Genomic DNA, 22,837 nt, shown 5'->3' on the forward strand with positions numbered 1-22,837 from the left:
AGAATTTCTCTGATGAAAAATATTTTGTTTTGAATACCTTTGAAAAAGTAGTATCTTGATTAGTCATTAATCTCCAACCTTGCTTCCCTAGCATAACAAGATTAAAAACATGCATATGTCTGAAACCCAAGCCTCTAAATTCTTTTTCCATTGAAAGTTTTTCCTGTTGAGCTAGTGAATTCCTTTTGATACATTGTTGTTTGAACCTCACCAAATGAAATTCATCATTTTTTTAAGAAAAAAAATAGATGTCAAGCATCTTAAGAAAAAAACAAAATAATTCAAACATATTTTGTTATAATTTAAATTATTTAACAATTGTGATAGTTATTTTAAATTTTTAATAATGATGAGAAATGAAAATGTGAAAATAAAATCTTATTTCTAGTTTAATTCTTAGCTCTAGATTTATGCACGCCCAATTGCTTTGGACGAGTTTCCAAACATGCACCTTGTCTTCAACTTTATACATTAGAGAAAATTCAATTTTAATATAAGTAAAAATGAGTTTTTTTATTAAAAAAAAAGTCCAAATCAGATCAATAATCACAAATTAAGATTTAATTATCATACCTAGTATTAATCCCAATGATTGGACCTACTCAAATAGTATTATTTCACACCTTCAATAAATGTATATTATCTTCTAGATGTTCACGGAATGGTCTTGATACACATTATACACTATTTGTGATGCCGATGTGCATGGACTAGCAACTGAGAAAGTGCACACCATCCAGTGGGGGGTGAAAAGACAAAGTGTAATTGGCAAGGTAAGCATGGTGGCATGATGACAAAGAGAGGGCCACAACATTTTCAGTGACCAAAGTGCATATCTTGGCAGAAAAAAAAAGTGCGTGCCGTCCTGAAAAACTTATGAGTGACCTAGCTTGTTAATTTTGCATGACAGCCAATGCATACATGTATAGAGATGATGTAGCCTTGTGAAGTAGGGCAATAAGATGCAAGAGAACAATCCCAAGCTTTAGGGGACCCATCCACATAAATTTTACTACTTCTTTTGTCCCTACTCAAATTCAAAATTAAATATAACTCCCCCCTCAACTCTCATTGATTCCATGTACACTAGTACTAGCATGAATTGAATAAAGAAAAACAAAAAAATTGCAAATAAGTTGAAGGATATATAATTGAAAGCGGCAGGACGCCGTTTGGTGGAGACCCACCAATATGATGTAGCCCTCAGGTCATTAGTGGCAACAACTCCATTGTTATTTGTTACCACAACCTAGCTATATCTTAATAGCCTCAATGTCCCCATCCTTAGGCTTCAAGAGTACTACCACATTACTATAAAGGAGCAACTAAATTCCATTATCTACACCTAAGCCTGCAAAAGCCAATATTTTGGAGATAATTAGGGTAGATCATGATCACATTTTTGCCATTCTTTATAGGTTAAGTTAATAATTTAGTGAGTACACATGCCTACCTTTTTCTTATTAGTTCTTACATAAAAAAATATTACATGTTTGTTCTTATATGAAAAATATTTACAATTAATAAGGATTAAATATATTTTTAGTTCTTACAAATAGGTTAATGCTTACTTTTAGTCCCTCAAAATTAATTGTTTTCTTTTGTTCTTTTAATTATCAAAATATGTTATTGTGATCTTTATTTTCATATAAATGAATAATTTGAAGCAGGCGACTTTTTTATGAAGGATGAAGACCACATTTGACATATTTTCGAAAGAGATATGATGAAATAAGATTAATTTTTGAAAGACCAAAGTAAGAACTCAAAAACATATTTAACCCTATAATTAATGACTCTACATTTTGATAAAATTATCTTCTGTGTAAGGACTGCAATATAAATTAAACATTTAATTTAACCTAACTAATTGTACAAAACAAAGTCTAACACTAGTACGTACTGTTGAGAACCAATTAATCAATTTATAAATGATTTTTTCATGGGAGAATAAAAATGTAAGACTTTTCATGTGTAAAAAATAAAGCAAATTAAAAAGAGTATCAGGTGTAATGTGCAAGTAATTAATTTAAATTTTTATAGACAAGTTCAAGCATTTGTTAAATTATTTCACAAAAACTTCACACATACAATTTCTTTATGGAAAAACAATGATTAAGCAGAATTTTGATGTAAAAAGGTTATATATGAATAAGAAAAAATAATCATTTGCTGGTACATATATGTTGGCGTCTCACCATATACAGTCACTGACAAAGATAATACAGGAAAAGGGGATCAAGCCACACTACTGTTACAGTTGACCCTTTAAACCAGCTTTAATTTGCTCCTAACTTCCTAGCTATACTTGTTAAATTAGCCTAGTGTACTCAAGCAGAAGATCTTTGGTTTAACCGTACGTTTAGGCCTCCTACTTTAGGTTGATCTATAATAGATTTGCACCCATGCAGGGTCTCATAAAGAAGTTAACCACATTCAGACCCCCATAATCATTAGGAAAGATAAGGACAAATGTCTCAATAGCAAAAAAAAAAAAATATATGAAAAAGAATAGTCTTAACTTGATGTTCAATGTTCAATAGATGTATATATACCATATAGCAGAAATAATCACAGTCTCCAATTTATTATAGGCACTTTCATACATACAACCTTAATTAAATATCAAATAAAAGATTATCAAAATTCTCACACTTAACTAGAAAATTTATTGGAATAAATCAAAATAATTATAAACAAATTTTTTTCACGTAAATCAACTAACACAAAATTATTTTAAGTTATTCAATATTTTCAAGTTCAAGTTGAACTAAAAGATATAATTATCTTAAATATTTATAAAAAAAATTATTATCTATAATGATCTACATTAACAAAATTATTTTTATAGAAGATACATGAGGTTGTGTAAAATTATTTTTTTTTTGATAATCTTAAATAAATTCTATAAAATAACCTTTCATTATGCCCCGAAATTGTTCATAATTTTATTATTTGTTTGTTGTTAGTTTATCACAGCCTAAATGTTCTACATTCTCTATATTGATTCTGAATTATGAATGGCAATCGCTTCCCATATAGATGTAATAATAAACGATTAAATAAACCAAAGTTCATGAAACACTTGCACAGCTCGGTCGTTATTGGTTGAGTTAAAGCCACAGGACAAAAGCCAATTTTTTCGGTACCTAAAAGGAAATTTTATCCACTAACACATGCGATCATTAAATAGACACTCAAAGTGGGTAGAAATGTACACATGAGTGGGCCAAAATCCAACCACTAGCTACTGTTGATTCATGCCTTAACTTTAAGTTTAAGATCATAAGCAAATTCTATTTCCAAATATATACCCCATGCATAATATAATTAATTAGTTATATTTACGATCATGGAAGACCCTAGAATAATCAATGATGGACCATTCTAATTTTCCCTAAGTGTTTTTTTATATAGCTTTAAATGAACGCTTGGCACAATTCCACCTGAATCGCTTCTTGAATCTGAAGCTAGAAATGTCCTTTTCCTTGGTCAGTTTTTGGGCCTCCACAAGCATCTTTATTCTCGTTGTACTTCCTTTATCTCTAGGAATTTTTGGTCCATTTATTTTTAAAAAATGTACAAATGTATATATGTAGGATATATTTTGTGGCAGGATCTTTTATGCAAGAGAAGTAAATATTAATAATTAGATCTTAATGATGAATGATCAAGATTAAACACATAAATTATGTGAGTTTAAAGTGATTATGTATGTTACTTTAAATCTTGATTAATCGTTTATATAGTTATATTATCCAAGATTCATTTATCTTACTCTCATATAAAATGAAATTCTCACTAGATAAAAATATCAATGCACATACTATAACCCAAGAATTGAATACCTTATACAAGCATCCCATGGTTTGACAGTTGGGCGGGTTTCTCTTATATATTACCAAACATAATGGTGCCCTAAATTGAAACTTTCTCTATATTACATATAAACATCACTTTCAAGGCATAAATATACTTAATGTGATGATGCCCTCAATTCTCAAAGGGACTGAGTATTGGTGTGTACTTCATGCCATACGCGTTTCGTTATATGTTAGCTTAATTTAATGGAAAGAAGGGTATATAATACATAGTTCCAGGAAGCACCTAAAAAATGGGGAAACATCCCAAATTGTAACTGAATGGGACAAATAAAAGAAACAAAGGAAATGAGAGGAAGAAATGTCAGAGGCATCTTCTTATTGTATATTATTCTTAATAGATGGCTCAAACATCCCCATCAGAATTTTACATTAGACAGAAAGGGATGGATATGTGAGTATCAAAAGTGATTTTCCATCCAATAGATCATCGAATTTGCACATGATATTGTCGGTTTGATGTCAATAGGTTTTATTTCTTTTTTATGTTGGTTGAATGCTTAGAACTAATTAATATCCATGCCCTCTTCCAACCTCATCTACTAAGAACTATAAGAAATTGAATATTTGTGTATGATTAATATCTATTGTCCACAGAAATTTCAAGGAACCTGCAACCATTCTTCTTTTTCTTTTTTGATGATACCTATACTTAAGCTCTATACATTGGATCAAATATATAGCTAAAATATTCACCAATATATATAGCTAAAACACATATTTCATGTAAACTTGACCAAATATCTTAATAATATATTTGCATGTTGAATGGAACTTTTCTTGTGTATGCTCACTTAATTATACGTGGGAAGGGGCCAGGATGAACAGTTGAGGTGTCAACTTAATAATGATATTGAAATTTGAATGATTTTGATTGCAACCATGCCTCGCTGTACTTACACACAAACGGGTCAACCATCATGGTTTTGAAATATTCAACTTAGTTATGCTTGTAAAACATTAAATTCAAATATCGGGACATTATTTTTTTTCCTGACTCATTTAAAAAGTGGTCGATGAATACATGGAATCAATGCTCATATCTTGGATCGTATAATTGTGGTCCTACGGTTCCATAATGTTAATAATAAAATTTCAATTTGTGGACGAGTTTGGTGGCCCTGAGATTTGTCGAAAGAGAAGAAAATCAATATTTATTATTTGGGATAACTACAATGTCGTTCAGCTTCTAATTGAGTACGTTGCTATTATATATAGTCTTTCAATTACTCTTTTTTTTTATAAAAAAAACATAGTTAAGGTCTTCTTCTCTTCCGAATTAAAAATAATATATGTTATTCTTCATTCAACTATTTTAATTATTTGTCGGGAAATGTATAAAAATCTTTGAATTTTTATTTCAAAAAGTTTGAAATATAAGATTTTATTATTAAGTACCTTAAAGGTACCGGTTAAAAAAGGATTTAATAAAATTCATTGCATGCTTTAATATATTTTAAAAAATTCACTGATGTAGTGCTTTTTCTTTTTGTTACCATGCGAAGTATTTATCGATAACTAATTGAGAAATTGGATGACTACCTTCAACAGAGCGTGTCTTCTCTCTTAATCGTGTTGTTTTCATTCACCACTTAGCTTAATTTTCTCTCATACTTGTTTATACGTGACACTGCATAGCAAATCCCAAAAAAACTATTGTAGTACGTAAAAATATAACTAGAAACTTAGATAAAAGTGCTTGTTTAATTCAAGTGAACTAAAATTATTGCTTTCTTTATTTTCTGACCATTTTGTTGGATCCACAATGTTGCAGCAACACCCTACAGCATTCACGTTTAAAGTGTATCCCTTGACCCATAAAAAGAAACATTGTCGCTTTAGTACTTATGTAGCCTCTCCCTAATATTTGTACCGTGTCTTAAGCTTGGAAAGGGATGAATTTTTCCCCCTCTCCTAGAATTTCTATGTGGCAAAAAAAAAAAAAAAAAAAAACTAACCAACGAGAAATTATGTTAAAGGCAATTTTTACATACTTCTTATAACTCAGTGAAATGGCTCCATGATTAGCAAGCAATGACAGATTGAATAAAGGAGAAATCCTAGATTATATATGTTGACTATTAGGCTACAAAATTAAAGTTTTATTAACTAATTCGAACAATTAGATATACAAAAAAAATTGCATAAATATGTATAAACAATACACAAATTCAATCCTTAACAAAAATAAGTTTTTATAAGATTTTACTTAATTTTTGATCAAATTCCGAATTAATTAAAGTTTTTTCTCCTAATAAATCGCAGGGTAAGACAAAAAAAAATATCTACATGAATCTTTTCGTGCTAAAAATAACATTGGAAAATGACATGAGACAAACAAATTTGCAGCAAAGGAGAAGGGGGGATAGGAGGATTTCACGCATTGATGATTATTAATACACTGTGCTTGTATTTTGGAGTATAATACTATGTTAGAATTTAAATATTTTTTCTCACTCGTTGAAATGACTTAAATTTAAAATTTTGACACTGTGGACACTGCAATTACATGCACCACCTTTTTTTTTTTTTTTTGCAAGTTACACTTTTTCTTTAATTTGATTTGTTTTTTTAATCTTTCCAGAAGTTATGAAATTATAAAAATATATAAAGAGAAAAAAACTCACATGCATTGATGATTATGCACTACTATAAAGGTGTTCTTGTATATATCGTGAGCAAAAGGAGAGTTTTTATTATCTCAGAAACAATGAATTTAAAATAGAAAAAAAAAATCATTGTATGAGATTCAAAAAACACATTGACAAACTATTTAAACAATGATGTTTTAAGAGATTTAGATAAGGATATAAAACTTTTTTTTTTAATAATCTTCCTTTAAGAGTTTGGGCAAAGCACAATTTATTCGCAACACATCCCTATGCTGATAATTAAAATAACAAAATAATGGAACTTATCACGAGCCAAAATACCTTCAACTGCATATTAGTGCATCCTAACGATTAACTAGAATAACAAAAATAACTGGTTCTTGTGAAAAAAACCTTCATACTTCGACCAAGAAAGAGTTTAAAGATGCTGAATACCTAACTTCACTAAAATTATAAGAAAGTCCCTCCACTTTCAATTTCAAATCCTCGGTTTATTAAAATATTAAGCTCGAACTTAATGAGTATTTCTTTTCTTTTTTTTAGAGCAATTAGTTAGTCTTTCTTGAAACCCCTAATTAATTAAATGGAATTATAAGGGCAGTTGTATATCCACAGTTTGTTAGAATCTTCATAACTGGTTTGCTACAAACCCAAATATTTTTATACACTGCACACCAATTCAAAATTATATTTATCAATTTATTTTGAACCTATTATTATACTAGAAATCCAAGCAAAACTTTTATGCATCGACGCAGAAATATTAACAATTCTACAGGTTTTAAAACTTCAAACATAGCATAACTAGAGATAAAAATAAAATAAAAAAGTTTTAAAAAACCATATGTAGCTTCGGAAATGATGTTTTGTACGAAATTTGCTATACGAAGCTATGCACAAAGAATACAGGATAAATTATTATGAAAACATTTCATTCGACCAAGAAAGAGTTTGATGCGGAATACCTAACTACATAAAAATTACTAGTTTAGATTCCAAATCCTCGATTTATTATTGAGCATGAATTATATAGTTAGACTTCACAAATTGAATTTTCAAAAACCATACATTGTTTTTAAAAACCACAACCAGACCAAACATGCTCATCATAGTAGATTCCAACACAAATCCATCCCTAAAAGACATGCCATTTGGCATGGTGTTGATATAACTGTCAAATATATATATTAATGACAAACTGAAATTTTCATAAGAACACATCACATACCATTAAGCAATGTAAATAGAAGTCATATTGTCAAATATAAACACAACATGTGTGAAATATCAAGAAAACAAAATGAACATTATTTCATCACGGGTAAGTTTCCAAAGTTTTGAAAGATAGATTTAACACATGAAAGATTTAGTCGTAGACTCTAGCACTCGTGTGCCAGTATATGCTGTCCAGGTATATGCTGGAGCATCCTAGAAAACACTGCATGTGACAAATCATCTGGATTAACCTGCAAAACCATCATTCAACTCAGCATATGAAAGGAATAAACCCTCAGAATGTAGTGATGGCATATAGGCTGTACTATTCAAAGACATGACTAGTAAAAAGACTATAAAGCACAAATGACAAGATAATACACAAACTAGGTACAAATTAATGCAAAGGACTGGGTACTGGCGTACTGCCCCAGCATACAGTAGAACCCAGCCATGACAACGTTGTAAAAGCAATGCCAATGCAAAAATACTTTCATGTAAACTGGAGCATAGATGAGAAGAATACTAGCCAAGCATAGTACAATTAATAAAAAGAATATTAGCCAATATAAAATAATCAAAAGAACATTAGCCAGGGTTGGTACAAAATAATCAAAAAAGGGGATCAGCTAATCGTTATTAACACCAGTGTTATCAATGGCAGAACATGGTGGAAGGCCAAATTCAGCCATATAAACACGCCATTGCACTTTATGGCACTGCCATGCTGGGCCTCCCCACAAATTTCCCATGGCAGTTGGGAAAAAAACTGCCACGCCTGCCATGGCAGGCCCATAGTGGCTATTTGACAACACTGGTTAACACTTTAATCAAAACAACATTAGCCAGGGTTGGGTTGGTACAAAATAATCAAAAAAAGGATTAGCTAATCAACATTAACACCAGTGTTATCAGTGGCCGAACATGGTGGAAGGCCAAAATTCAGCCATATAAACATGCCATTGCACTTTATGGCACTGCCATGCCGGGCCTCCCCACTAATTTCCCATGGCAGTAGGGAAAAAAACCGCCACACCTGCCATGGCAGGCCCATAGTGGCTATTAGACAACACTGGTTAACACTTTAATCAAAACAACATTAGCCAGGGTTGGGTTGGTACAAAATAATCAAAAAGAGGATTAGCTAATCGTTATTAACACCAGTGTTATCAATGGCAGAACACGGTGGAAGGCCAAAATTCAGCCATATAAACATGCCATTGCACTTTATGGCACTGTCATGCCGGGCCTCCCCACTAATTTCCCATGGCAGTTGGGAAAAAAACCGCCACACCTGCCATGGCAGGCCCATAGTGGCTATTTGACAACATTGGTTAACACTTTAATGGTCATTCACACCCATTGATCATGTCTAGTAGAAATCAATATCAGTGGAAAAAAAGTTGGTGGGAAATATTTAGGCAAAGCACTCAAGAAAAATCCCCTAGCTCCTTTTCATTGAAATCAATAATTATGAAAACAGATACTATTGACAACCAAACAAAGAAAATAGAAAATATTCTCTATTACAATAACAGGAGCAGTATTTGCCTTAAACCATCGTGTTCAAATGAAATAAGTAGTATATATGCACCTTTAAGCAGAATAACCTATTGACTGTGAGCATCTTCATCAAGACTTTGGAGAGCTACATACACAGACAGGTTCAACAAATACTACAAAGCAAAAGAATTTTCAATTTGTTTAAAATCTTGTGACATAAAAAAGAATACACCAGAATAAGGAAAGCTATAATAGAAGAGTGCCAATTAAGCTTAGATTTAAAATTAGCACAGTCAAACAATAGCAACTAAAGCCACATGAGATGATATTGGCATCAATACTTCCCAACTATGAATTAACAGTTGGTCAATTTATAAACCAGAAAAAAGAAATTCTTCAATCAATGCGCTACAGTTAACAAAACTCAATTAAAAGAGAATATAAAATACATGGCACCAGTGTCACCATTGAAAGCAGGTGAAACAAACTGTTTAACCGCTGCATTATATTTTTCAGCAGATGATGAAAACTAAATGTGCAAACTCATTGACAAGGACTGACCATCACTGCTTCTGCATAGTGTTTCTCTAATAAACATGTTTTTGTTCTTGCTTTTCTGGGTGTAAGTAGTAGAGAGCAGGGGAGCTAAAAGACAAAAATAAAAACAACGTTTAGGGAAATTCTTTTAAACACTTTAGTAAAAATAATAACAATAAATCTAATGAAACAAGATATGCCAAATTTTCACCAGGTGCTGCCAGAAGCTTTGCAGGAATTTGTGGTGCCAGAGTGTGCATGTTAGAAGGACAAGGTAACTCGTATCAGAAAGGAGCACCTTGGGGGCAGAGCATCTGAAAGATATTAAAACTGAAAATTAGAGAAACTTCCTTTATATCTAACAAAAAAAAAACAAGAATGTAAACTAAAGCATAATCTAAAAACGCTGCACAAAAAGAGAAATAGAATTAAACCTCGATTCACAATCAAACACTCTCTGCAACACCAGAGACAGACATGGAGGAGGAGGAGCTGCAGCAGGTGCAACCACCTCCACCTCCCATATTGGTGCAGGTATCTTGGCTCCCCTTTCCTGCACCAGTGGTAGGAAGTTTTTCAGTGATTGCTATTCAGAATCATCATACACGCCTCCATCATCAGAAAAATCATCAAATGATCGCATATCAAGCTGGTAACGCAAGATCCCACCTATCCCACCGAAACCTCTGCAAAACTGTGAACCTTCTTGTGATTTATTGGTAACAAACTCAAGAGTGCAACCAAACCGTTTGTATTCATTTGCAAACCACTCCAGCAGAGACAACTTCTCCTGAACCTCAAAATCAGCATTGCTCTCAGGATCCCGAAAATTGCTTTGGTTGGAATCCTGTTCCTTGTTGAAGTGCTTAATGACAACCTCACCAGTAGCACTATTTTTTAAGACATACCTATTCATATCCAGATTTTCCCAGACAATAAGTGTCTCGACAGCTCCCATCTCCAAAGCTTTTAGAGTATCATCAACTCCAAAAACATACTTTCCAGTATCCTGGCTGATTTCCTCAAAGTATTTTCCAATCAGTCGCTTTTCCTGGATAAACTTCACATTGGACAGAATTTCAGCAGATAGTTCAATAGCCTGATTAAACCCATTCTCACCTCCATAGGAGACGTCAACAACATTCAGTATTTTTGCCTGAAGACGAGGATCAAACATATCTGACTGACTAAGCTCAGTTTTGAAATCAGCTGAACCAGCCAATATTAATCCAGAAACATTGGGTTGGCTGGTGGCAGCATTGATATAGAATTGGGTAGCATGCTCCGCTGTCTTCCTCACATAGTTATGACGCTTCTCCATCCGAAGACGGGCAAAACGCAGAGCTGATTGCCCTCCTCTTCCATGTTTCTTTGGGAGATCCACACTGAATTTATGAAGCACTTCTCTCGTATTACCACTCAAGGTCCCAAACAAAGTACCATTGCCATCCATGACAATAAATCCAAACTTGTCATCAGACTCTAGGAGTTCATTCAAAGCTTCAGTATGAAACTTATTGTCACAAAGATAAAGGGATGCATTAATAGGTCTGAAAGGCTCAAAATCAATAGTCACCTTCTTTTCCTTCCCATCATCAGTCACGATTGTGCCAGTATACAGAACAAGACCATTTGGAGGAACCTTGTTATAGAGCTTAAGCCTCTGCTGAGCAGAAGTGATTGCACCAAGAACTGACTGTCGATTCACCCTGCTTTTGATGTTTGATGCAGTTCCAAACTCATCACCAAGCATCTTGGTGACACGAGATATTTGATCACGTGGAGGCATGATAAGGGAAATCATACTTGTCCCATTTCCTCTGGCAGCCTCAAGAGCTTTGATCAATTTCTTGATTTTCCACACCTCAATGTTCTTATCAGTCCCATGAGCATCAGCCATCGTCAAACAATAATAGAGCAATAACCTTGAAACAAATAAAAGCACAACAAATAAGCCACATTCATTTCCATACAGATAAAAATTCAAAACATAAAGCATGTGCCTGGTCACTAAGCATAAAGATAATTATACCAGTGCCCAAGGACGAATAATTCATTAAAAAATTAAATAACTACCAAGCCATCCCTACAAAAGCTCAGGAAACAAGCACAATACTACAGTGAAAAATTCAAAGGAAAAAAGACACAAGATTCCATTTGTTTCATTTGACACACATTCGCCGAAAGGTATTCATAGAATCAAATCATATAAAGATTCAATCAGGCTTTTATAAACACTTTCATCTCCCATACAATTCCAAAATCCCCCGAATCAATCGCTACTTTATTCATAAGTTGCAACATAAACTAATAATATAAAACACACGATCTGAATATTTAAATCATCATAATATTATTATTATAATAATAACTTTTTCTCACTCTGCTCCAGGCTCACCTTCTTCTCCCTCATCTCAAGTTGCAAATAAAAAAATTCACATCATAAAACCCCAAAAAAACAAGATTATATTAAAATTGAACAAACCACAAACGCAGATGCGCAATAGCATGTATAAATATCAACATTGATATATACACACAAGTGCGTGCCTCTAAAGCATCACAAAACAGAGCATATCCAATTAATAGCAATCCAAGACCATCAAATCGATAAATCCACCATATAATAATAATAATCACAACAACGATGACGATTATAACAATACGAGTACCAAAAACGCGAAAAACTATCAGCAACCAAACCATAAAAAAAGGCAGAAACGAAAATATATTATAAATAAAGGATCGAGTGTTAGATGATGGAAATTGCGGAATCGGTGATTCGATTTGGCGGAGAAAGAACCTTTTAGTGTGGGCGGCGCGAGGGAGAGAAGAGGCCGCGAGAGACGTGCCCTATCTGAGAACTATGGAATGCTTGATTTGTTCTTTGGGGGAGTGGTGTGTTTGAGGGATTTTAAAGCGCAATCAAACGGCGTCGTTTGTCATATTTTCTGTTTGCTTTTTGATGGCGGTGAGAAATATAGAATTACGTCTGAGTCCTCACGTTTTCAATTTTTCATCCACTCAAATAAAACATTTTTTTTCTCATACGTAGTGATAGATATTTTGGGAAGGAATTTCAGAATTTCCTTATTATTTTTTATTAAAAAAAATACGTTTTTAGTTTGAGTCTGAGACGTAAATAAAGTTGATTTATAGAGTAAATAAAATCTTAACAAATCAAAATTAATAAAATAATTGAGTTTTATATTTTTAGGGAATTTAATGTGATAAACTTTATGTCTTGAATCAATAAAAAAATCTATATAAAATTGTCCCCAAAATAAATAAATAAAATGATAAGTATTTTGAAAAAGATAAATGTACTACAAAAAGACACTATTTAAGAGATTATTTTACAATTTTTTTAATAAATTTGAGACAAAATTAAATCCAAAATAAAGTTAGATTGTCACTCGAGTAATTTAGCTTATTTGTTTCCTAACAAAAAGTAGTAGCATGCTTTTATTTGTTGTTAAAATGTGCTAATATTAATGTTGTTAATTTTTTGGAAGTAAAAAAAAGTCGCTTAATCTTTTTTTTGGCAGTCTTTTGTCTTATTAGGTGGAAAATTTGTGATGATGTATCACTTTTTGAAACTTTAATTGGTGTATTCGGATCAGATAATAACAGGTAATCTCCATTAGTAAAAATCTTTATTCTTTTAAAATTACTTTTTGAATTGATTTAATTATTTTGATTGATCTTTCAATAGTTGTTATACATACTCAAAAGTAAAATCACATAGTTCGTCTTGTTCCTAATGGCATATGCATTTGATTATTTTCGGTTGACAGAGACATTTGATCATTTTTTAGAATAGTTGCAATATGCATGCCAATAATATTCATTCAAGACCATTAAGCAATAAAGACTACATGCCAAATTATTTTTGTTTGGCATGCATGGCAAATTAAAAACGTAGCAATTATTTGACATGCATGCCAAATATTTCTTGACCATTTGGCAAGAAATATTGCAATATGCATGCCAAATTATAGAATTTCAAATATCTAATTTTATAATTTGATTACACAAGACTGCATACAGAAAGCACAACTACATTGGTCTAGTTTTACAATAGCAAGCATTATAATTCTTGTAGCAAGCATTCAAATTGATGCCTGATTGGTGATGTGCAACAGTGAAAATCAATCTCTTTCCTTTTGTCTATGTAGATTCCACACCTCTCTTTCTCTTTCTCATCTCAGAGAATCACTTCTCTTTCAAACCCACATGCCTCTCCTCTTTCTCATCATGCATTCCTCCTTCCCCTTCCCTAGCCGCTCCCCTTCAATGAGGAAGCATCGCCAACACACATGGTCGCTCCTCTTCCCACCTTCAGCAAGGAAGCATCCTTCATGCCATGATTGTTCTCTGCTTGAGCTTTTTTTTTTTAAGTTGTTGTTGGTATATTGTTCTAGATTTGAGTTTTGTTCTTTAATGTGTTTTTTTACCTGTCCTAGATCTAACTTCTATTCTTTAATTTGTTCTAGACTTTCTTATTCTTCCCCTCTTCATTTCCCTTGGTTTCCTCTAAAATTAGTTAGGAAGAGAAACAATAATATATATATATATATATATATATATATATATATATATATATATATATATATATATATATATTAAAAAAGTTCTTGAGAGTTCTACTCTTAAAATTCAATATTTATCCCAAAGATATTGGGAGGAAGTCTATAGATAATTTTAGTGAAGAAAGATTTTTTAACTCAACAATCCCATTAAAGATAGTCTAAGCTAATGAAGTTGCTATTCCGATGATTATTTTGATTTTTTTTTTTTACCTTTAATACCAACTAAAAAAAAAGTTATATTTCTCAAAATGGGATCCTCTTTGCTAAAAAAAAATCCTATATATTATACAGTCACATTATTAACTTTTGAGTAAATTACATTCGTATTGAGGTATTTTACGAGTATTTTGCACAATTTTTCAAAATCTTCCAATTTTAGTAAAAACTACTTTCTTTTGTCTGTAAAAAAAAACTACTTTTTTATTGATAGAAAAAGCTCTACTGTGGAACTCGGGCGAGTGAACTCACCGAGGTCAACTGAACAGAACTCGTCTCTCACTCACCAATATACACGAATCGAAGCAAAAAACAGTACACCGTAGTCTCCTGCTAAAGACAGATCTCAGATTCTGTACGCTAACACACAGAGAGAGTGAGAGAGATATGGCAACGACGTCGTCTTCAAGCGAGGAAGCACCGAACACTAAGAAGAACAAGAAGGAGTGTTTAGGTTGGATAGAATGGTTAAGAGGTTGGTTCTATGTGGTCTACGAAATGCTCTTTCAGCGCATCATGGCGAGTCATTTGCACAACCCCATGCCTCTCCCTCCCGTCAACGACCTCACCTGCATTGTCACCGGCTCCACCAGCGGCATTGGCCTCGAAATCGCAAGGTTCACTTTCCTTTTCTGCTTATGAGTAAGAAAAAATTGAGCTTTGGAACTGGGGTGGGTGTTTGTTGCTTGATTTGATAAAGGGGTGATTTTGGGAAGTGGGTGTGTGTTGGTTTTGTGGCTGTGGTTGTGGATCGTGAGAAAGGAGTGACCTTTCTGTTGGTTTTGTAAATAGGTTATAGATGAAGTATGCCATGACCATTTTGGTTACTGTGCGTGTTGCCCTCATTTGCAAGGCTACTAGGTAGGCCCACTTTGGACTAGCTTCTAGTTTTATAAGAGGCTTTCAATTGATTCTTTAAGAGCATCTTCAATGCTGGTTGTTAATAAGGTTCTTAAGTCTAAGAATCAGTTCTTACTCAAAATCATCATTGGAGGAGGCTGATATGAATTCCAATTGTAAGAACGGGTTCTTATACAATCAATCTGGTCCTATGATTAAAAAAATTAATTAATCTTTTGGTCCCTTGTGCCAATTTTATTTTATTTCCTATACCTAAAAACTCTTCGTTTTAGTCCTATATATATATATATATATATATTATTTTTATGTTTTAGTCCTTATGCTTCAATTTTGTGGCAGGTTTATACAGCTTGAAAACTAACAAGGATGCTGACATTTGGGTATAAAAAGTTCTTAAATGATTGCACCATATTATTAAAAAATCATTTCCTGACATAGTATGTGAGACTTATTATAAGTTCTTAAATGATTGCACCATCGGAGTAGTAAGTTGTTAAATTTCTTTAATCTGATCTAGCATGTAGGATACTCTAAAAGTGAGTTAAGAACCTTCACTTTAAATGTATCATTGGAGATGCTCCAACTTACCGAAAAGGCAAAAATAAACTATTATGTGCTTTTAGAGAAGTTAAATGACAGAACTTTGCCGATTTTAATTTACATGATAAGTTTGATTTATTTTAATTCATTTTATTTTCTTTTTCTATTAGTACTTGTTGAGAAGTTTATCCAAACTGCCTCTTAGGTAAAGTCATGTGGGTTTGGGTATATTTTTGTTTTAAATTCTAGATTAGACACTATGAAGTGCAAGCTTTTATGTTTTGAAAAAAAGGGGAGCTGATGCATTTTTTTTGTTGTTTATCACATCGTGCAGGCAATTAGCACAGTCAGGGGCCCATGTTGTTATGGCTGTCAGGAACACAAAGGCAGCTCAGGAGTTGATCCAGAAGTGGCAAGTTGACTCTGAAGGATTGAGTATTCCTCTCAATGTTGAGGTAACTTGTATGGCCATTACCCATTATTGTGTGAGGAACATTAAACTGGCTCTCTTGGAGCTTGCTATGATAAATCATATATGATTATGATCCATGGAACTTTTTTTGCATTGGAATTTGTGTTTGGATTAACTTATTTTGTTATATGGAAAGTTTTTTTGCATGATACTCAAAAGAGAGATTTTGTTTGAATAGTTGTTTTAAATGGATTAAGCTTAATTCAAAATTATGTTTTGGGATTACTTCTGGTCATAGACATTTCCTTTTGGCTTATCAAGGTGATGCAAGTTGATCTTCTCTCATTGGATTCTGTCACGAGGTTTGCTGAAGCATGGAATGCACGCTCAGCACCCTTACATGTTCTCATCAATAATGCTGGGATTTTTTCCATTGGAGGTTGGTATTTCTGATCAAACAAATCTGTTCCTAAATTTTGACCTTTCTGTTGTCTATGACCCTTTTATGGTTTGAGTACTTTCCAGTAATTTTTGGGATTATCTGTTGAAATATACTTATCTTTTTTTCTCATCTTTTATTCTGACAAAATTATCAGAATTAGCAATAACAACTTCTGGATTGGTTCTCGTTGATGACAAATGTAACTAACCCACTAGTATTTTTTTTGTTCTAACTCAGAGCCACAAAAGTTCTCCAAAGATGGTTATGAACAGCACTTGCAAGTGAATCATCTTGCTCCTGCCTTGCTTTCAATACTTCTTTTGCCATCCCTTATTAGGGGTTCTCCTAGTCGCATTGTTAATGTGAATTCCATAGTAAGTTTCTTGCTATTTGAACACTATTACATATTAAAGTCATAGTTTATTTTCATGTATTTTTCATATTAATGCCTTTGATTTATGTACTATACCAATATTTATGAAAACTTTTTGTTTGGCTAGATGCTGTTTGATTGATTCAACATTTATTACTTGTTGGTTTTTATGCCTGAATCTTATTAAAATATAGTCAATAATCTTTTGATTTGTTTTGTCTCAAAGAATTTGGAAAATTTGCCTGTTGTTATACATTTCTATCTAAGGCCATTCAGTTTGTAATTTTCTGCGATGCTAGCAATGATGAAGATTAATGTTTTCTAGAATTCAAATTTAATAGCAAATTACTTGTTATAAAAGGTTAAGTTAGTTTGGAAGACATTCTCTTTCTTTTGTTTTGGTGCATTTTTTGTCATCCTGAATCCTGATAGGCATGTTTTCCCTCACTGTTTTTTAGTAAAATTTGTTTCAGTAAAAAAAATGACAGTGGTGACACTACAATATGTCCTGTAATGCTTGAGTTACTTTGTTTTCTTTTACTTTTTAAGTAAATTAATGTCATAAGTTAAAATTCTTCTTTGTGGTGTATTATCAACTTTTTTTTGAGATTTTAATTAGCAAGAGACAAACACTATTGTTGAACTCTTGCTAAAACGTTTGGTGCTATGCAATGCATAACTATAAGCTTTGTTTAATTGCAAAAATACAATGATGTTTCTTTGATTTCCCGTTATATGTGTGCGTGTGATTTTTCTTGATGAAATTCTTATGTTCTTGACATTCAAATATAAAATAAATCGTTTATTTTGAACGAATGAAAGAGAACAGAACATGAATCTGGGTGATAAAATTGTTGATAAGGAAAAGCGGAATAAAATCAGATGCTCCATTAATCAGTGTATTCCAAGGAATTAAAAGTTGGATGCTTAATAAAAAGGGAGCTGTCGAATAAATAATTAGTGCAGAAATAAAGGCTGCAGATTGATGTTTGGCAGGTATTTAATGTTCTCTGTATATTATTATTTTTCTGTTTAACTTTTCTATGATTTTAAACTGTTGAATGTTGATTGTAAAGTAATTAATCCTAGAAAATAATTAGTGCTGAAATAATTAATGTTGTTTTCATGGTAAAGTAATTAATCCTAGAAAATAAACAATATATTTTAGAGCGGTAAAAAGTAATTTTTTGTTTTTTAATCTTTCACACTCTGACCATAAGAAAATCTTTAGAGTGCTTTGTCTTTTCTTTTCCCCTCTTTTCTGTAGATGCATCATGTTGGCTTTGTAGACACTGAAGATATGAATCTCACATCTGGAAAAAGGAAATTTTCTAGTATGGTAGGATACTCAAGCAGCAAGTTAGCAGAGGTACACTTCATTTAAATGTTTTTTGACAATATGTTGGCTTGCAATTTACAAATAAGTTTTTCATCTGACAAAGTTACTAGTGCAATTATTTGTAGTTATTTATTTTTTCTGCTATATCATATATACTTAGCTATATTAGTTGCACACAATTTAACTGATAGGATCTTGATTCTTGCATATTAAATTTCAAAAACAAAAATAAGTATGCCATTAAATGATTTTAGACACACGGGCACACACAAATAGTGTTTAAAAAGGCGTAGTATATGATGTAACTAATTTTAGGATACTGGAGACAAAACTGTTATGGATTGATAAGAAATTTTGCACCATTGATATTTTTCAATAAGAAATTTTGTAACATTGACATGCATGACAAACATTCATTCCAATGGTGTATATAATTCATTCTTGAAAATTTCCATCTTGTATTTTCAATGCTTCCCATTACTAATATATCAAGGGACTAGACTACACGTATACATTGCATTTTTGTCACTTAGGATGAACGATCCTTGCCCCTTAAATAAAAGAAACTACCTGATCCACTTAGATTAGATGACTCTGCATGCTGCATCATTGTATGGAATGGTGCCTTGGCGGCAGATGTGGTGCCTATCTTCTGGTTAAGAAAACTCACTTATGGAAGTCATTACACTGCTGACCTCTACATGTTGAGTGTTAATATCTTTATAATTATCTTATTCTTTTTATGTATTTTTATGTTATATATTTTCAACTATTTCTATCATGATCCATTTCTTTTTGCATTAAATTATACAATATTACTAACTAATTAACTGATAGTATTTTACATAAATATCAATTCAAAATATAATTATGTGCACTATTTTATCAATCTCTATCTCACATATTGCAGCACTGAGAACACACATGCAGTTAGAATCCAGGACTTAGGTATTTTCCTTTTTTTCTTACAAAGTAATTGCTTATCTTCACTAGCCAAACCATATGCAGCTTAACTGCATACTTCTTAAAAGATAGTTTTTCAGCATTTTGGTTTATTTGTTACCTTGGTATAATTACATCTTGTTTGTTGTTTAGTTTTCAATAGCCTGAATCCATTTTCCCTTTATTCTTCCTCTTGTCTTGGTTCTTAAAGCCTGTTAATAGTTATTGATATTGCCTTCAAAATTTTTGTTACGTTACTGGTCAATGATTCAAAATCATATGAAGATGATTTGCTTGGTCTACCTTCCATCTTGAAGTTTTGAATGAAACATCACTTGGCATTTTCTGTTGCAGATTATGTTTAGTAGTACTATTAATAAACGACTCCCTGCTGAATCTGGCATCAGTGTATTGTGTGTATCACCTGGAATTGTTCAGACCAATGTGGTAAGTTTTTTGAAAAAATTGAACATCTGTTTCTATATGGATCATGTACAACTGTAATCTTAATTAATTGTTCAATATCTATTTTGATTTTACAAATCTTTGTCAAACTGAGCATGATTTCTGCTGAATAAGTAATAACCAAGTAGGATCTAATTGTTCTTTTGCAATATGGCAACAGAAAAACCTTCAGAAATTATGTCTTGCTTGAGAATATTTGCCCCGTAATTTGCTCATGCCCTTTGCCAGTATTTGTGTGTCAATCTTGTTGAGAAAACAATATAGATGGAGGAGGGGGAAGATTGTATTAGTTGGGGAACTTTTTACACTGTAAGTAATACAGCATAACTTGAAAAATGTTCAAAGAGTACTAGGAAAATGGCTACTGAAGGTACTTTGAGTTTGAGGGTCATGCCGCCTCCCACTCCAAATCTTTCCCTCGAAACTGTGTCCCTCCATTTCTTTCTCTTCCTTCCCTGTTAAAGTTCCCCCACTTACAACCTGCTGCATAGACAGACAATTACAATTAGAATTCCTATGCTCTGTCCCCTCTACCCATTTGATTGGAATGGACATATAACCTATTTCCCCTTTTACCACTCTTAAAGTACACCCTTTGTAATGTAACTAATAGTCTTATGAAACAGATTGGCTTGTTTTGTAGGATTAATATTTATTTTAAAATGTATATGTTTGACAAAATGTAGATGAATGAAAATTAACAAGGGATGAAAATATTTCATTAACTGAACTATTGGATCTATGGTAGAAATTTAGAATAATCAATAGTGTCAATTAGATTGAAGAGGATGTATGAAACTTGAGGTTGGTTAAACAAGACCCTGAGGTGAGGTGTATTTAGAACTGTATACAAATAAATACCAGATTCTAAATACTAAATTTTATAATTCATCACATTGTGTTTATTGGTTCCAAAGGCTAAGCTGCTAAGGGCATATGTTTGTTTTAGATTTTGGAGGATTTAGTGTTCTGCTTAGTTTATGTTTGGAAATGATTAGGTAATAAGCTAATGCTAATTTTTAACTGAAAGTTAGTTTATTTTATTAAAAGTGTTTGATATAATTAGTTGTTAAACTAGCCAATGAATGTAAAATGACATAAAAGGGCAAGCCCTGGCACAATGGTAAAGTTGTGCCTTGGTGATCAGTCGGTCATGGGTTTTGATTTGTCCGAATCCAGAAACAGCCTCTATGCATATGCAAGGGTAAGGCTGCACATAATGACTTTCCCCCATACCTTTGTATGGCAAGGAGCCTTTTGATTCCGAGGTATGTTAGTTTTGGTCAAACAAGCTTATAAGCTAGTTAAAGAAGTTATAGGATTGCTGAAATAACTTTGTCAAACACACTCTTGGCCCTTTAGGATTTGACCAAAAATAATTTCATTCTGTTTGGATAATTTCAGTGCTATAATTTATGGTCATAATTTTTTGCTGGTGGGGCAATTATGATTTGTGGATTAAAATAGCTTAGTGCAAATCCCTGGAGTAGTGACAAATTGCCCTGGGGTTAATTTGGGCTCAATGTTTAAAGTCCAAATCATATATTTTATTGGGCGGTTCAGCCCAGCCTGGCTCATTTTACCACTACTGTAGAGTGAGACTTGGTATTTTCTTTGTTGCATAATGGTATATATCCAGTCATTGTTTTCTTGGTTTTGCTGCATTATTTCATTACCTTTCTATACTTTCAACTTAATCTTATTTCAGGCAAGAGATCTTCCAAAACTTGTTCAAGCTGCGTATCATTTGATCCCTTACTTCATCTTTAGTGCTCAAGAAGGTCTGTTTATTCAATATTTTCAAACTAGAGCTATAAGTACTTAACAATGTTTAGCTTTTAACACTGTCAATTACCATGACAGTTGCCTCTGTAATATTTGAGAAGTGATTGGAATATGAGGAAATCATATGCTCTCTTTCTATTTTATGTGCTTCTCTTTCGGGTCTAACTTTTAGGTATTCTTTATATTATTTCATATCCTCTAGTAAAACATGGACTGTGGTTTTGGCAATCTATTACTAAAACATGATCCAATGTTACAATCAACTGACCAACCATCCTAGTTGATGGAATGTTTTGCATAAGCAAAAAAATGCTCAGGACTGACTGTGAATACACATCACTTATGCAACTATACAGGTGCAAGAAGCGCTCTCTTTGCTGCCACTGATCCTCAAGTTCCAGAGTATTGTGAAATGTTGAAAGCAGACGAGTGGCCTGTTTGTGCATTTATTTCTCAAGATTGTCGTCCAGCAAATCCATCGGAAGAAGCGCACAATGTTCAAACATCGTATGAAGTGTGGGAGAAGACATTAGAGATGATTGGCCTTCCCTCAGATGCTGTGGAAAGGCTTTTAGATGGGGAAGAAGTTAAATGCCGTTATGGACAAGAACAGTAATCTAATATACAATATCTCCCTTAATCTGTAAGGGCACTTCCATTATTTATAGCTAGTAATGAGCATTTTCATTCTGAATATGTGGGAGAAGAACCCTTTTATATTTTTTTAAACATGATATGTATATCCATTTTGATCATATTTATGTACTCAAATGCCACCTGCTCCTCCTAATGGGAGAATTTAGCCAGCTTTGACCTTAAATGTCACCATAGAAGTAAGAATTAAATTAGTAAGCACTATTTGTTATAGTTGTTTTTGACTTTTGATACATGTCATATGTGACCCACCTAAATAAGTGAATTCCAACAATAGTGTTGCTTTCAATTTTGGAATGTTACCATGTATGTTATCATGCAATTCTTACTTTCTCAAGAGTTGTCACCTTGCTTGCTTTCAACTTGTTTTTCGCTCTATAATTCATCAGAATGTTGTTCTTTTTTTTTTTTTTACTTTGTTATAAAAGGGAAATAATTAAGTGGGACAGAAAACGTCTCCGTACCATG

At 32.6% G+C, this 22,837-nt stretch overlaps 2 protein-coding genes across 10 annotated transcripts; one reads left to right on the forward strand and one right to left on the reverse strand.

The window, feature by feature from the left end:
• Window positions 1–7,778: 7,778 nt before the first annotated feature.
• On the reverse strand, window positions 7,779–12,701 carry LOC100775731 (eukaryotic peptide chain release factor subunit 1-3). 4 transcript variants are annotated; one of them, XM_041010665.1, is made up of 6 exons: window positions 12,552–12,701; window positions 10,183–11,673; window positions 9,960–10,062; window positions 9,773–9,856; window positions 9,303–9,356; window positions 7,779–7,959 (listed from the first exon to the last, which is right to left on the reverse strand). In XM_041010665.1, the coding sequence occupies exon 2, from the start codon at window positions 11,646–11,648 to the stop codon at window positions 10,335–10,337; it is 1,314 nt and encodes a 437-aa protein (XP_040866599.1). In that variant the 5' UTR covers window positions 11,649–11,673; window positions 12,552–12,701; the 3' UTR covers window positions 7,779–7,959; window positions 9,303–9,356; window positions 9,773–9,856; window positions 9,960–10,062; window positions 10,183–10,334. The 4 variants fall into 4 exon arrangements, with proteins under 4 accessions (XP_040866599.1, XP_003548305.1, XP_006599710.1 ...); XM_003548257.4 differs by having other exon boundaries at window positions 9,303–9,384; XM_006599647.4 differs by lacking the exon at window positions 9,773–9,856 and having other exon boundaries at window positions 9,303–9,384.
• Window positions 12,702–13,843: 1,142 nt separating this feature from the next.
• LOC100776273 (dehydrogenase/reductase SDR family member FEY) lies at window positions 13,844–22,567 on the forward strand. Of its 6 annotated transcripts, XM_041010667.1 has the most exons (10): window positions 14,371–15,173; window positions 15,757–15,797; window positions 16,128–16,162; window positions 16,292–16,412; window positions 16,691–16,808; window positions 17,049–17,185; window positions 18,452–18,553; window positions 19,820–19,912; window positions 21,639–21,711; window positions 22,072–22,567. In XM_041010667.1, exons 1-10 carry the CDS (start codon window positions 15,041–15,043, stop codon window positions 22,329–22,331), a joined length of 1,113 nt encoding a protein of 370 aa, XP_040866601.1. In that variant the 5' UTR covers window positions 14,371–15,040; the 3' UTR covers window positions 22,332–22,567. The 6 variants fall into 6 exon arrangements, with proteins under 6 accessions (XP_040866600.1, XP_040866601.1, XP_003548306.1 ...); XM_041010666.1 differs by lacking the exons at window positions 15,757–15,797; window positions 16,128–16,162 and adding an exon at window positions 13,844–14,158 and having other exon boundaries at window positions 14,771–15,173; XM_014769121.2 differs by lacking the exons at window positions 15,757–15,797; window positions 16,128–16,162 and adding an exon at window positions 15,349–15,417 and having other exon boundaries at window positions 15,032–15,173.
• The last annotated feature ends 270 nt before the right edge of the window (window positions 22,568–22,837 follow it).

This window comes from Glycine max, chromosome 16 (assembly GCF_000004515.6).
Source record: "Glycine max cultivar Williams 82 chromosome 16, Glycine_max_v4.0, whole genome shotgun sequence".
In the NCBI taxonomy this organism is placed as follows: Eukaryota; Viridiplantae; Streptophyta; class Magnoliopsida; order Fabales; family Fabaceae; genus Glycine; species Glycine max.